The following is a 16308-nucleotide window of genomic DNA, read 5'->3' on the forward strand; positions in this document are numbered from 1 at the left end:
TTCCAGGCATATTCACGGCCTTGCACCTAAGAAGTTTCATTCATCTAAAACTAAGAATGAGAAAACACAGTGCCAACCAGAATGGTTGTGTAAATAGACACTTGGTGTTACCTGGTAACTGGTTTACCCATGAGACCTCGAGTGACTTCAGGCCAGGCAGGGTGACAAGCAGCTCCTGCTCTGCTCTGCTGAGCTCTAGGCTGCGCATGGAGCACTTGGTGACAGAGGTCTTATTCAGCTCCAGAGCCGGGCGGATGCTGTCAAGAAAGCCACTGCTGTTGGATAGGCAGAGCTCAATATTCTGTGAGGCTGAGAAGACTTCCATCAGGACCTGGAGCAGGGCTTGGTCTGCTGGGCCCATGTTGGCCACTCCAACTTCCAGCCTAGGGATCTTGTATGGCTTGGGTGACAGTTTCCAGTAGCCAGCACTGATGTTGGGTGGAGGCCTGAGTTGGATATTCTTAAAACTCTTTATGTTCTCTTCCTTTTCAGAAAAATTTCCTATCCATTCTTTCAAATGTTCAAAGGCAGAAGCATAGTCCTGATCTATAGTTGGTGGCTCTAATGTTCCCATACATTTTTCCACGACTGAGTAATTTATACTAAGTGGCATTTTATTTCCATTTATGGAGACCTGAATACTCTTTAATAATAACAGGCTTTCCGGGTGATCCCAGAAGTACTGTAAATTCAATAATTTCAGATCCAGTGTTCTCCCTCGAAGGAATTGCAAAATAAATGGAGAACATGCATCAACTGTGTTGCTTTGGTAAGCAAATTTTAGAGCCATACTCAATAACTTTTTTGAAGCATATGAATAGAAAACTTCAGGAGATAGATGCCACAATTCTTTAACTGACTGCATTATCCTAGAAGTTTCTGGATGGTGCTGTACACAATCCTCATTTTCAGACATATTCTCCAGTGACTCTTTCTCATCCACCAGCCAAAGCAAATGAGATACAATTTGTGGCCCTGTCTTTGGTGAAGGGTGGCTGGAGACATACTTCAAAAAGTTGTTGTAGGTGGTCAATGCCTTCCAGGATGAGTTAATTTGTCTCAAATAGTGAAGTCCCAGAACTTGGTCTTCCTGCCTATCTGAACCCAGGAGTTCACTCAGCCTTATGGCAGCAAGAAATTCCTGGAACAGAGGACTTAGAAACCGATAGATTGGTCTCAGTCTCTGGGCGGTGAATTTGCTCATCAAGCAGGTGGTCAACTCTCCATCTTCATCAACTCCTGCTTCTGTGAGGTCATCACTGTTGAACTCAAAGCAGGAAGAAAAAAGCCCTGTCAAGGCCAGCTGCCCACATGAGGTCACAGTGGCCTTGAGAGCCTCAGCTGCAGCTTTGTACTTTAAGGACAGACATTTCATGTAGGCCTTGAAAATTGCCACATTATGAAAGGACTGGTCAGTAGGATTTTGAAGCCAGTCACTACAGACTGCTGCCACAAACAGGGGGGTTTTCTGAATTCCTTGTAAATGGTTATTCTTTCCAAAGTACACCATAAATTTTTGCAGACGTGTTATATCATGTGAGAAGAACTTCCGTAACACAGAAACAGTGTTATAGAAGGGAAAGTCTGTGATCTCTAGAATCCTATCTAGGTACGGGCGGATGTCCCTGGCCCTGTTTGTGTGGACAGCGATCAATAAGCAGGTTCGTGACAAGTAGTTTCTTGTAATCAGTGTTTCCAGGGCTTGGGGGAGTGAGTCCGCCCCACTGTAGTCATCCAGCAGGAAGAGCACCTGGTGTTTGAAGTGCTGGATGCTGCTGCTTAGGCTCGCCTCACTAATACATCCTCCTGCCTCTAGGAGTTGGGCACAGATGATGTCGGCCAGCCCCTGGTCTGGTCTGGTGGAACTAAGGGACAGGTAGAGGACCAGCTGGAACCTGTTCAACAGGGGACAGCATCCTGATGCCCAGAGGAAAGCTATTTTCTTCAGGAAGGTTGTCTTTCCAGTGCCAGCTTCCCCCTCCACACACATGACAGAGCTGAGATTGCTGAAGACCTCGGGCATCGTCAGGGCCTCCTGCACTGGCCTGCTGATGTGCTTTGAAACGATGGACACATCGCAGCCAAGCAAGTGGTCAGTGCCGAGGCTGCAGCACACCTCTGGCAAATCCATGTGGCGGAAAGTGGCCTTGGTGTAGGCGCCTCTCAGCTGCTCACTCAGACTCTTTGCCTCTTGAAACCACGGGGCTTCGCTCTGAGCCAAGTCTATGGAGGGGAGAGAGGCACAGGGAAGTGAACCTTCACATCTCTCTGATCACAATGCTAGTCTACTAGGGGTGGATTAGGACTCTCCTCCACTTCCGATTACACCCCCATACCTTGAGATCCTCTACGATCTTTCCATAGTATCAGAATGTGGGGTAATATGCCTAAGGCCCCTCATTTGACAGGGACTTAGATACCTGGCACCCTAACTGTCCAGTGAAGATCTCAGGAAGCCAGTTTGCTGCATGATGCCTTTAATGCTGGCTGGTTTGGATCTGACACAAGCACTGCTGTCATAGCCCTGCATTCTCTCTCAAGATGCCACAGGAATGCAGACTCTCTCTCACCCACAGTTCCCTTCATCTCAGTGCGCTCCTCTACAAGCTCCTTGGACAGTTATAAATACACTTTCCTTTTAAACCCCTGTGTACAAATACACACAGCCCCATGTTGCTGTCAAGTTCTTACCAGCCATGGTAGGATGAACTGCCACTGCATCCTCGTGATTGCTCTCACTTGTGGTTTCCTTCGAAAGATAGATCTTGTATTAAATTTGCATCATACTGGGGCATTATATTATTACTGAAGACCGAACTCTTTTAAAAATAGTTCTCTCTTAGAGGCACACATTCCACCAATTGAGGGACATCTCTAGCCCTTGTAATGTTATTTTTAAATTCACAAATATAATACAAATATATAAATATCCTGTGAACCCAGAACTGCTTTTTTTTATTTTTCTCTCTCTCTCTCTTTTTTTTTTTTTTTTTTTTTTTTTTTTTTTTTTTTTTTTGGTTTTCAACCCCTTTTCCTTCATTTATTTCCCTTTTGTTTGTAGTTGCTTTGCTTTGTTTTTGACATTTGAGATAATGTTTTATACTATAATCTAGGCAGACCTTGAACTCACAGCTTCTTTCCTCAGATTAGAGAATGAATAGGGATTCCCAGCTTTGTTTTTGCTTTGTGCGAAGGCAGTCCTAGAACTGACAAACTAACTCAGCGTGCAGCAGTTTGTATGGCCACTGAATTGACAGTCAGCCCAGATGCTGGTTTTACAGCTTTGTATTTGGTTTTGTTAACAAAGCAGGTCCATGGCTGGGCTGTTTGTCAGCCCTACAGTGCTTGCCTAGCATGCAAGAGGCCTTGGGTTTGCTACAAGAAACAATGCAAAAAGCCACATCAGCTGGGTATAGCTGCACACAATTGTAATCATAGCACGTTTAAGGCTGAGGCAGATCAGCCTGGGCTACAACTGAGAATCTGCCTCAAGCAAAAACCCAAGCAAGGAAAATGACAAAATGACACGTGCCTTTAATGGCTCAGAAATTATAGTAGAAAGTCAAGACTTGCACCCTTCAGAGAAGATGACACATGAGATATGATTAATCTGCATGTTAATCAAATCTAAGTCCAAAAGAATCTGAGGGGTAGGCTTCTTACGGGAAAAGGGCTCAGTATTCATTGTGAAGCCCCATTCACAGCTATCATATGAGAGTTGCAATAGAGAATATTTGTGGAATTTATTTAATTCTATGTTTACAAAGACAATTGCTGTTCAAGACAGTGTTCAACCACACAATCATAGGCTACTGAGTCAGAGAGGGGGCGGGGCTCATTACCATGGCTTCCAGAAGTACATCAGGGCTCTGAAGGGCTGGAATCTCTTGTGCAGAAGACTTCAGGTTCTGAAGAAATACACAGCTATGCCGAGAAGATAAAAGTCATAAAATTATTCAGTGCAGTGAAGTGCTTGTATTAGGTTTTTAACACATACATGGGGTGGGGGGAGAAAGAGAGAGAGAGAGAGAGAGAGAGAGAGAGAGAGAGAGAGAGAGAGAGAGAGAGAGAGAGGGAAAGCCAAGAATTAGAAAGTTAATGTCTGCAGTGATTCTGTCAGTGTTATGTCATATGAGACATCCCTATTGTGGCTTTCAACAATCCACTACATGTGATTTGTAAAGTAATGGTGAGAACATGGTGGGATGAAGCACAGTTCATGCCACTCCATGCAAACAGCTACAATGAACTCAAAGACTCACAAACAATAGCCCATCCTGTGCAGGGTGGAGACAGGATCATAGGGGATTGTTGGGGGCGTGCCTAAAGGTTTAGTGAGAGACCCTATCTCAAGAGAACAAGGTAGACAGTGACAGAAGAGAGTGTCTGATGTCCTCTGGCTTTGTAAACCAAACAGGAGGACATCAGCACCACACACAGTAAAAATAAATCAAAGAGTAAAATATACCTTTATGGATTTTTCTTGTAGAAAAACAAGAACAGCTATGAACCAAATGCTTTGGAAAAACATTTGCATAATGGAGCAACTATTAATATAATATAATATAGATTAAATTAAACTATATAACTAGATGTCAATCAAAACAAGGAAGTCTGAGAAACAAAGTGGAGCTAAACAAATCAATCATAGAAGAACCAGGCACTATGCCTCCATCCCAAGACTTTGACTGTCTTGATCTTGTGAACGCCTTGTACAGATGACTACAGCCCCTGTGAGTTCATGAATTCAAGCAATCTATCCAGTTCAGAAGACACCGTTTTCCAACAGTGTCCTCCTCAACCTCTGGTTCTTTAAATTTTTTTTGTCTCCTCTTCAATAATGTTTCCTGATTCTTTTTTTCATATACATTTATTTTATTCACATGCATAAAGCAAACTACATACAGCAGGGAGAACTATGTGACAATCATGAGATATAAATATTGCATTCATAGTGATTTGACTATTTGTAATTTATCAAACTTGAAGTAAACATCTTTCCTATCTTGTTGGGCCTAAATTAGTGAATGAAATTCAATATCTATCATATCTCATCTCTATTGACTTAATTCCTTTATCTTGGTCTAAAAAGATCTTAACCCCTAACTAACTAACCTTGATTGTGAAACTAAACCATCTGGTCTTCAACCCCCACCCCCTCAGAGACTTGAGAAGGAATAAAACTGAAATGCCTGAGTGAATGGGTAGTACAGGTTAGCACCTTCCAAAATGAAAAAAATTGAGACAATTTACGGCCTGAACAGTCACCCAACACTCTCTATAAAGTTAGAGCCTCATCTTCGGACTTCTAGCCCAATATCTCTGCCAGACTTAGTCTAGAGGCAGAAACTATTGAGGACTTGCTTACCCTGTCTTGGTAGAGTTCAGCTGTTAACTCTGCCTACATCTAATCTGCCCATTTTTAGGCAGAATTCTGTTTGTAGCAGAAATGAGGACATTTTGCCTAATGGCTGGTTGGCCACATTTGAAGCCAGCTCTATAAGGAGGCTCTTTGATGTTCATCATCTTCTTTGAGATCGGCAGGGTGTTGTCAGGAGTTAACTTGTCTTGTTGCCAAAGAAACTTTAGAGTAATAAAAAACATCTTTAAATGTCATTCTGTGGCTCTCTGAGGCCTTTGAAGACCTTATTTAACTATTTTACCTCATATATTATAGATTCATATCTATCTGTTAGACTTAGGATATATATTCTTGTGCCAAAATCTGGCTAATATTTGACATGTCCATGCTTTGCATCAATATACCAAATTTTATACCAATGAATTAGAAATAACCTTCATTATGAGTAACAATTAAGGCCTTGAGTTAAAGAGTAGGTTCAATGATCTACCTTTTGTTCTATTCTCCTTCTATATGTCTATATTCCCTTTTCTTTCTTTTCAGCTCCTATCTCCTTACCTACGGATGAAAGATAAAGGAAAAGAGACGTCCCTGAGTTCATCCTAGTTTTCTCTCTGTATAAGATCGATAATAACTTATAATCAACTCCCAAAGAAAATAAGCATTTGTAGACCAAGAGAGCAAACACAAACCTATCCAATCACTCTTAGAGGGAATGGGATGTCGTTCTCTTAAGGTTTCTTCAGGCTGAACTGGAGCAAATAATACCTTAGAAGGCCCCCTTCCAAAAATATTGGGGAAAATAATTAAGCAAGCCAGGGATTGCATTTGTGGTCCAGTTTCTAAATGTTGAGAGATTCCAGGCTTAATGGGAGATTGAATTGCTGGACTAATTGAGATCAGAAGCTTTCTGCAGTGTTGTCCAGGAAGCTGTCCAATTCTGATGGGTAACAGCGACAGAGGTGTCTGGCACTGGAAGAAGGAGGATGCAGGATGTCAGCATCCAGCATGTTGCTTTGCTATGCTGATCCACCCCTGGAGTCTCCACTGCCTGCCTCTTCAGTATCCTCTGCCATTCACCACTGTTCCCAGCTGCCTGCTGCAGTAGCAGCCACCACCATGAATCTGTTTCCTGATTCTTTGTTGTTGTTGTAGTTTTGTTTTGTTTTGTTTTTCAAGACACGGTTTCTCTGTGTACCCTTGGCTGTCCTGGACTTGCTTTGTAGACAAGGTTGGCCTCGAACTCAGAAATCTGCCTGCCTCTGCCTCCCAACTGCTGGGATTAAAGGCATGTGCCACCACACCCGGCCTGTTTCCTGATTCTTAAGGGGAAGGCAAGATGATACGATGTCTCACATATGGCTGAGAACTCCACAGTCATATGTTTTCTAACTTTCCAGTCATAATTCTCTGAGTATTTCTTCTAAGTATTGATAAGAGTAATAGAGTTTTCTAAGACACCATCTAGAATGTTTTCAGAAAAAAAAAAACTTTTTCTTATTCTCTGAGAAATCTATGCATATATACAATATACATTATATGTACTCCACCCAGAATCTACCCATCCAGCTCCCTCACAACTTCATGTCTTCTTTTTAATCCACTGTATTCAATTAGTGCACAGACTTCAGGACATCCACTGGAGCATGGACAACTTACCAAAGGCCACCTCCCAAAAGAAAACTGACTATCTTTCCACCAGCAGCCATCAACTGCCACTAGCTACTCAACTAGGGGAAGGGCTGTGACTGGATTGATCTTGTGCAGGTCTTGCGTAAGCAGCTACAGTCACTGTGAGATCATGGGTACAAGGACCCAGTCATGTCCAGAAGATACTAGTTCCCAGCTGTCCTTCTCATGCTCTGGTTTTTACAGTCTTTCTAACCCCTCTTCCTTGATGTTTCTTCAATTTTGGTGGAGGAGTATGATGTTTATGCCCCATTTAGGGATGAACACACCACAGGCACTTATTTCCTTTGCTTTGATCAGTTATGAGTTTCTCGGATTCTTCTCTCCTTGGTGTCTAGATTTAAATTCTTCCAGCCTCCCATTAACAATGGAAAGCACAGGGCTGTCCTATAGGTTATTTTCAAAGTGTCATGACATATTTGGCTGATATACTTTTGATATTGCAAGTCATCATTTTTTCATTTTGCTGTGTCCTGTCTAAATAGTTTCTAGGACACTTCAAAAATAAGACAACAAACAAACAAAAACCACTGGAAAGCTGAGCCCAGTAAACAACATCTGAGATCCAGGTCTTGGGGATGCAGGCAGGAGAATGGGGAATGTCTGGCAATCCTCCTGTACACTGAGTTCGAGGCCAGCCTGGGATGAATGAGATCCTGTTTCAAACATCAATCCCCTGCTGCTGCCCAAAACCAGGAAAAAGAAAAAAAAGATCAAGTAAGCCAGGCAGAGTTATGCAGCTTGTGACGTTAGCACTCAGGAAGCTAGGGCAGAAGGGTCATGTATTCAAGGCAAAGAAAGCCTGTCTCAAAACTTCAGGGATGAAGATGTAGCTTGGTGGCAGAGTCCTTCCCTCCAAGGGCAAGGTTGGATCTACCCCTTGCACATCAATTGGCAATCTAGAAAATGCCTCCACAGGCATGACCACAGGCCAATCTGACCTGGACAATTTTTCAGCTAAGGGTCTCTCTTCCCAGATAACTCTGGGTATGAGCCAAGTTGACAATCTAGATGATGTTTATCTCTGGATATAAAGGAGAAGGCTCAACTCAGATTGGGTATGAGTCTTGACTTCTTGACATGAGTCATGATTTCTTGACTTTAGTGTTCAAGCCATGGGTCTTTTATTATTACCACTCCCTGAAATGTACGCTAGTCAGAAAAAGAAAAAATACAAGGTAGAAGACTAGAAAGCCATGTAAACAGAAGTTGATAGATTCTAGAACAAGTTTTAAATAAGATTGGCTTCCACCTAAATTTATCATCCTAAGAATTAAGAAGCCCCTGGGTTCTCAACTTTAAGAACTAAGACACCTCTGTGTTACTCGCTACTCATCCAAATTACAAGAAAGAAAGAAAAAGTGACCACTGCTGCCAAGTATCATCTAACCTCAAGATTATATAGTCTCATGTATCTAAGCTGATAGCCCTGGCTGCTTCTGAAAGGCCTGAAAAACAAGGCCAAGCTGACCCCTGCCCTAGTTCCAAGAAACCATCACCTGCAGCCTTAGGAAAAACACCTCCTGTGAAAAGCCCCCCAGGGCCTGCTCTCTGCTCTCTGACACCCCCCCCCCCCCCCCCCCCGTCAATCATCCTGCTCACATACCTTAGATACAGCAGCCCAACCAATCAGTTTAAAGGTCAGCTCCTCCCCCTGGCTTGCGGGTTTTAGCCTTTATAAGCAGTCTGTAACAGCTGCTCAGGGTCCTTTGCCTCCCAAGTGCTGAGAGACCCTGACACATCAACAATTGGGACTTCTGGTGTGTCAGTAATAAATTTTACCTATACCGCTCAGCTGGTGTGACTTGAGTGGTTTCTCACAGCGACCCCCTTACCGAATTGGACTCCCAGGGTCCAACATTTTGGGCCAGGGTCCAACACTTCTAGACACAAGATTGTGAGAGGAAGGGAGGGAGATTGGCATAAGAGAGGATTATAGAGTGGAACATCACTGAACTACACTGTGTGCATGGATAAGAAAAGTCATAATGGAACCCATCATTAAAAGTGATTCAGATATGCTACAGAAACATTTTTCAAAAAGTTTGCCACTTGCTAAATGGCTCAGCAGGTAAAAGTGCTGGATGCCAAGCTTGAAGTTTAGTCCCTGGGACCTGCAATGTGGAAGGAGCAAACCCACTCTGATAACTTGTCCTCTGATAGCTACAGTGCTGCTACGATGGCCTGCCCTCCTCCACACATACATAAATAAGAAGGAAAATTTAAAGAGCATTTTAAAAAATTTGCCATTTTGTCATCATTCTTTCTCAAGATCAGATACTTGTTTATAACTTTAAATTAATTTAAAGGTAGACAAACAAGATTTAGATTCTTCTAAAGACAAAATAACATTGTATGGTTTTAGGAATACATGGATGCATTTAAGACACAGCTGTAGAAACAAACAGGACTCAAACATTACAATTCAGAAGCAGCCTCTCAAGCCCTCAAAGAAAGCCAGGCCAAATCATGTCTCCAACTGTGCTTTGCTTTCTTACTTAGAACTGCTGTATTTTAAAAACATATTCATTTAAAACTCAATCTTATTAAATGCATTTATCACAATCCTGCAGCCAAAACACTATCCACATGAGATAAATACAAAATTAAAGGAAACATTTCGTACTTTAAAAAACTCATAATCCTCTTGGCTTAGCCTCCCAAGATCTAGGATTACAGGTGTCTATCACTGTGCCCAACCAAAAATACTCACTGTTCATTCTACACATATTAGTATTTATTTATGAAAAATATTTACCAGTTACTTAATAAAAACAAAAGTATTTTTCTTGCAATTGGACATTTATAGGACTTTAGTGGTAGAAAATTAATTAAAATTAGTTGGGGAAAAAAATCACAGAAAGGAGGAAGAGAATATCACTCAACAGGAAAAGCTTGCCTACCATACCCAGCCCATAGATTCATTCCCTAGCACTAGAAAAAGAAAACCAAACAAAAGGAATGTTTTTCTTTTTAAGTTTTAAACAACAGAAAACACTAAGAAATTCTAGAAGAAGAAGAAGAAAAGAAGAAGAGGAGGAGGAAGAGGAGGAGGAGGAAGAGGAGCTTACCATTAAAGGAATCAGAAAGGCTTGAGATTGCTAGCATAACAGTAAACAACTCTAGATTTGTTGACTAGAGCAGGAAAATGATGATTTCAAATGCAGCTTAAGCTCTTTAGCGACATAGAGAGTCTGGACTAGCTAGACTGACCCTGTATTTTAAAGTGTGTCTACTGACCCAACCAAAACTAAGATCTAACTACAAGAAAAATCTAGACAGGGAGAGTATCATGGAAGAAAGCGGTGAGGACGGAAGGGTGTGTCCATCACAGTGGGAGCCAGAGGAGTGAGCAGACACTGCCCATAGGAAAAACATGCACAGTGAAGGAATGACTGATGCAGGAAGTTCAAAGTCAAGACAATTCTTTCAGCTCACTTGGGAAAAAACTTGGTGTGATCTGCTAATGGGTCGTCACCTTCCTCCCACTTTGACATACATCCTCCACAGGAAAAACACCAGACAATGTCCTCTTTCCCTAGAAAAAGGAAACAGGGTCAGTTCAACAGCACAGACATGTCAACTCACAAGAAGACGACTCCAGATTTCACTGGTGAAATCCTGCTTGCATCTCCAGTTGGATGGTGTGGCAGTCCACAGAAGACACACACAGGAGACAACAGTTCACACAGGACTCTTGGTCCTTCGGTGGGGTGGTCAGCAATAGTCACTGAGTGTTCTGTGCACTCTGTGCTTTGAAGAAACCTCTCCCAAACCCATCATCCTGAAAGATTTGCCACCAGAATCTGGAGTGGGAACTCCATGAGAGCAGAGACTTCTGTTTGTTCTGGACACTAATGACATACTGGACATTCACAGACAGAGGCAACCAACAAGGAATTGCTGACTGAGTAAATCAGACAGAATACATTTGAAGGTCGTGTGCAAAACACAGGAACAAATACAAGAGCTTCTATGTTAGTGAGAGCATGACAAATTACTTGTCTCTTTTCATATTATTGCCAGGTATACGCCGCTGGAAATAGGAGCACGCTGCTCACGAACGAGACTGTATTCTGTGCAAAGTATTGGAATTTGCCTTAGCCAAGAGATCAAACTGGAAAGGAAAGATCCAACATCTTCCACTCTTGGACCATGAAGGCACTGTATAGTTCAAGTAGAGAACAGCCTTACTGTGTGTCTGGCCAAAGAGACTAGGGCCTGGAGCTTGTAGGTTGTCTAGAATGGGGATTTGAAAAGGAAGAGAGTAAGCAGAAAGGAGAGGAGGTCAGCCTTGAGGATCTCCCCAGTTCCAGGAACATTAACTCTTTAATTGAGAACATTGCTTCCTGAGAAAATAGCAGATGTCTCAGCAACCCTTTGGGGTGGGGGAGGCAGAGGGAGGTTCGAGACAGGGTTTCTCTGTGTAGCCTTGGCTATCCTGGACTCACTTTGTAAACCAGGCTGCCCTCGAACTCACAAAGACACCCTCTGTGTCTGCCTTGCAGAGTGCAGCAATTACAGGCATGAGCCACTGCACTCAGCTGGCAACTCTTAAAGACAGTTCTGTCCATGTTAAGTTCTGGTTAAAGAAATATTAGAGGGCTGGGGAAGATGGTTTACTGGGTATGAGGGCTTGACTACTGTGCTTGCTGTCAGCCTAGGCCTCCTGTTTTCAGTTCAGAAGATGAGCATCAAGGGAGCTGTGGAAAACTGAAGGTCTTAAAGTGAGTGCAGCGAAAGGATCTATGAGGAACAATGGAGTGGAGGTTATTGAATGGAGATAAATGCAAGACTGGACTAAAACATCTGGTCAACACAAAATACTGACTCACCTGTGTAGGAAAGGCCTGCTCTGACCAGAGCCTCAACAGCCACAGGTGATTCGCGGGGCCAGTCCTTAAAAGTGTCCATCCTCAGTTCTTCATTGGCAAACACGCTGTCATTGCAGTAAGCTTGGGGAAAAGATGTAGGTGAGAGCAGCAGGCTGTGGTCGCCAAGTTCAAGTTAGCTGTGAGTGTGGTGGAAGGACCTGATGATCTGCGCCTGTGTCAAAGTGACTGAGGGTGGTGAGGAAGGCAGGGAGGGGCAAAACACTCAAGAGCGACCGGGCTAGAACAGCTGGAGCAGAGTGCTGGGACCGGGGTAGTCCATCCATTCCCTTCATTTCCATTGTGATCAATGTGTTAAAATGCAACTTAGACTATCCTTGATCATCTAGAATCAGGATATGACAAAATCCAGAGGAGACTCCTGCTTCCAGAGTCAGTGTCAAGATTTGAGAAAGGTCCTTTCCCCTGAGGCTCCCTTAACACAGTCTCTTAGATGGCTTGGGTCAGAGATGACCTTGCTGAGGGGTCTCCATGACACTGCCCACCTCATCCTGGCCTCTGGACACTGGTCCATGTCTTCTCCATGCTGTGAGGACTTCAAGATTAAAATGCCCTTGTCTTGGTCTGACAAGCCTCTCATGGTGAAGGCTTGCCTGTGTTCACACTTAATCCTGGACTAGGATTTTGTTGTCCTTTCTGCTACTTTACATATTTCTTTGAAGAGAGAGTGCATCACACCTTGATCTAATTAAGAGAAACCATTTTTGCAGTTTAGAGAGCTTTTATCTTACTTTTTAACTTCTATTGAGGTGTGATCTCATAGGAAGTATGCCCCTGCCACCTGTGTTTTCCTTGGTGCTCACACAGTGTCCTTCTCTGGGCAGAGCAGGTTGGCACTACTGTTTTTCTTTGCCTTCTTTCTTTATCTGATTATTTTCCTTCACCTATTTCAGGAAGCTACTGCAGGACTTAGGGTTCTGTGTGTGTGTTCATATTGTGCAGATACATGTATCTGCATGGGTACACATACATGTATATAAACAAACACTTTATAGATAACAATATCTACAGAGATGACCTTCATTCACATTGTATTAAGGTGTCTGTGTATATTCAATTATGAATTGCTGAACAGGCAGTGAGCTAAATGCTAACAAATTCTGGTATTGTCATTGCTATTAAGGAATCGCCTGTCTTAATGTTGTATAAAAATTACTCTCCAATTTCTGCTTTGTTAATAAAGAAGATGAAGAGCCTATAACTGGACAGAGGAGACAGTAGGTCGGACTTCCATTCCTAATCTGGCCATCTCAGGTAGAGAGGGCCGGGAAGAAGAAAAAGGTTTCAGGGGATATAGCCATGAGGACAGGAGAACAAGGTCACTGGGCCATGATGAGTGAGGGGCAATGAAGAGTCGCCATGAGCAGCCGAGGTGAGAGTAAACAGCAAGTAGCATGTGGCACATGGCTGGGAAGTGGGCCAGGCTAGCATAAATGGCTTAGAATAGATCAATATCTGCCCAGTTATGGTACTTGGCATTTATTATAAATGTAACAGATCTCTGTGTCATATTTAGGAGCTAGAATGGGCTTACAAAAAACTTTTAGTTCCAACAAATATCCCCAACCTGAACTTACAGTTGTTAATATGCTCAGTATGCCTGTAGATCCTCTTGGCAGGAAACTTGCCCTTAACTCGCTTATTTACAGCAGTGCCAAGAACATGCTGGGTAACACTGTAGACGCTTCCGTGGCTGTACCTGTTCTCTTCGTAAATTCTACAAGCCTGCCTTTCTGCTAGAGTATATGTGGCCAAAAACCAAGCACATACTTTCTGATAGAACTAGAGAACCCATAGTGGGCACTTCTTTGTCTTCTTTCTGTTTGTCATTTTTATAAAAATATTGGAAGATAGTGGTTCAAACCAAAAGGAAGTTTTGGGTTGGCTTATTTTTAGATTCTGCATCTTGCTATGCATCCCAGGTTGGCCTTGAAGGTGCAATTTTTCTGACTCAGACTTCTGAGCAATGGGATTATAGCCATGAGCCACCTGACAGTAACCTGAGGGTTCATTTTACATTTTCTCTTTGTTTTTCAGACAGATTCTCATATAGTTCAGGCTGACCTCTAACTCAGTACCACATTCTAGGCTGCCCTTGAATTCCTGTGTCTATCTCTCAAGTGATGGGGTTATAGGTTTGGGGTGTCATATTCAGTTGACTTTAGAATTCTTGCTACACCATTGTTGTCATCGCCTGGTCTCATGTTTGCTATATCCCATGCCCCATGCTGAAGGTTGAACTTGGGCTTCCACACCTGCAGTCAAGTGTTCTACCACTGAGCTAAATTGTTAACTGCAACATTTTTGTACTGAGGTGCTGGGAAGAGAGCCTAAGGACCTTGCCCATGTTAGGTGAGTGCCCCATCTCTGAATAATGTTCCCCAGACCTGTCACTTTGTTTTAATGAGAATAGTCCTTAACTTCTTAACAGTGTACTGAGCCACTGAAGAATGCTGTCAGGGCCTTAGGAAGTAGCTCAGTTAGTGCAGCAAGTGGCTAGCATGCAGAGCCTGGGGTATCATCCTGAGCACCTCCTGAACTGAGCATGGCGGTGCACATGTGAGATCCTAGCAGTGAGGAGGTGGAAGCAGAAGGTCAGAGGTTCAAGGTCAGTGTTGGGTTTGGGGCCAGTATGGAAAACATGAGTCACTGAAACACTGCTGTCAACACAGATTATCCAGAAATTATAGGTGTTTTATAGGAAGTATCAGTTAAGGAGTGACAACCTTACTTATCTAGGCTCATAGTGTGAATGAAAATGCCTGAAGTGTGTCTGGCTATGAATAAACAAAGAAGCAACAACAACAACAAACCCTGGAAGGAGTCTGTGTCGGCAGAGATTAATGGGCCAATTGCAATTTCAGTACTGTGGAGAGACTGAAATTTCATACGTTCAGAGGCTAATTACGTTATCTTGGGCTAGGTCTAGCCTTCTGGAACAGTTACTTCTTGCTCCACTCTCAATCTGAATTAACACTTTGTGAAAATAAATAAAAACCTCTTAGAAGCTATTAACTTATCAGAACACTAGCCTCCACCACCTCAAGGGCTAAGAATGTCATCACCTAGCATCTTGGGCCTACAAAATAGCTTCCTCCATCTCGTTGTGCCCACCTTTCAGGTGTAACCACCAGTGTACCTGAAAATTGCTTTGACTTGTGATTTTGTCTGTTCTATGAAACTATAAAGACCCAGTGAAACTGCTTCCATGTTGGAACATGGAATATGGGGTAAACTCAATCTGTGTGCCCAGGCCATGGGCACTCACAATGGCTTCAGAAGAAACTATCTCTTATTCCCATTGAGAGGAGAGCTGTGGTTTTTGCATCAACGATAAATACTAAAAATGTTGTGAGCCCAAGACAAGTGTCCCAGAGGTAAAGACTCATGTCACCAAGCCTGAAAATCTGAGTTCCATCTCTGCAATCTACACAGGAGATTCCAGAATACCAACTTCCCAGAATTAGTCCTCTGATCTCCACAGTCACATGATGGCACCTGCACCCACTGTAACACTCACAGTAAACAAATACCTAGAGCCCCTTGACTCCAAATTGAATACCTTTAACATAATGAGAAAAACAGAAATTTCGCCAGGCAGTGGTAGCCCATGCCTTTAAAGCCCAGCACTCAGGAAGCAGAGGCCAGCCTGGTCTACTGAGTAAGCTCCAGGACAACCAGGGCTACATAATAAAACCTGTCTTAAACAAACAAACAAATAAAACATCTCCACAATATTTCTGGAATTCTGGGGCACTGCTTCATAATTCAGCTTTACAAGTGGCAGAGAATGATGAACCAGCCTGCATCCATTATAGGATTGAAAGTACCTTCAATAAAGGACAAATAGACTCATTCCTGTTTATGACTAAATCTGTTTCTCAAGGATTGGGCTATGCCCCACCGGTAACCTTAACTACAAATGGTTCTTTACTGCCTATTTCAGGAAATGGCAACTGTGTGTTTCAAAGCCTACCTTTGTTTCAAAGGCTGTTATGGGTACCTGTTGTTATGGCTACCTTGTAACCACCTTGCAACCAAGTCTTTATTTCAGGAAGTCATTACGTCAACTTGTTATGCTTTTGTTCTGTTCCTGTAACTCCATCTATTTCACTCTCCAAACCCCACATTTGTAAGTCCCCTCCCCCTCCGCTCCCCAGCTATAAAACCCTTGTCTTTCTCCCATCCAGTGCTGACCTCTTGAACCACACCTTAAGGGGGAGTCAGCCCATGTACATGAATTTTTTAAAATCTTGCTTTCATTCATTGCTTGCTTTAATTTGACCATAATGATTTAGTTGGGGGTTGGGAGAGCAGGGGGAATTGCTTGCAAATGAAGAAAGAAGCAAGCACAGTGTTTGAAAC

The 16308-nt window shown here is 42.8% G+C and overlaps 2 protein-coding genes across 3 annotated transcripts in view; one reads left to right on the forward strand and one right to left on the reverse strand.

The window, feature by feature from the left end:
- The window catches only part of Taf9 (TATA-box binding protein associated factor 9), a 720252-nt gene that overhangs the window by 469606 nt on the left and 234338 nt on the right, over positions 1-16308 (forward strand). The window lies entirely within an intron of this gene.
- Positions 1-16308, reverse strand: part of LOC127212339 (baculoviral IAP repeat-containing protein 1b-like) — a 179828-nt gene that overhangs the window by 158465 nt on the left and 5055 nt on the right. Inside the window, exons 5-9 of one of the 2 annotated variants that reach the window (XM_051172430.1) lie at positions 11887-12006; positions 10490-10589; positions 3843-3924; positions 2692-2749; positions 112-2223 (exon numbers count right to left, since the gene is read on the reverse strand). The exons of the other annotated variant lie outside the window; for it this stretch is intronic. Coding sequence (XP_051028387.1) covers positions 112-2223; positions 2692-2749; positions 3843-3924; positions 10490-10589; positions 11887-12006 — 2472 coding nt within the window. The remainder of the gene's footprint in view (positions 1-111; positions 2224-2691; positions 2750-3842; positions 3925-10489; positions 10590-11886; positions 12007-16308) is intronic. 2 annotated transcript variants of the gene reach the window in all.

This window comes from Acomys russatus, chromosome 30 (genome assembly GCF_903995435.1).
Source record: "Acomys russatus chromosome 30, mAcoRus1.1, whole genome shotgun sequence".
Lineage (NCBI taxonomy): Eukaryota > Metazoa > Chordata > Mammalia > Rodentia > Muridae > Acomys > Acomys russatus.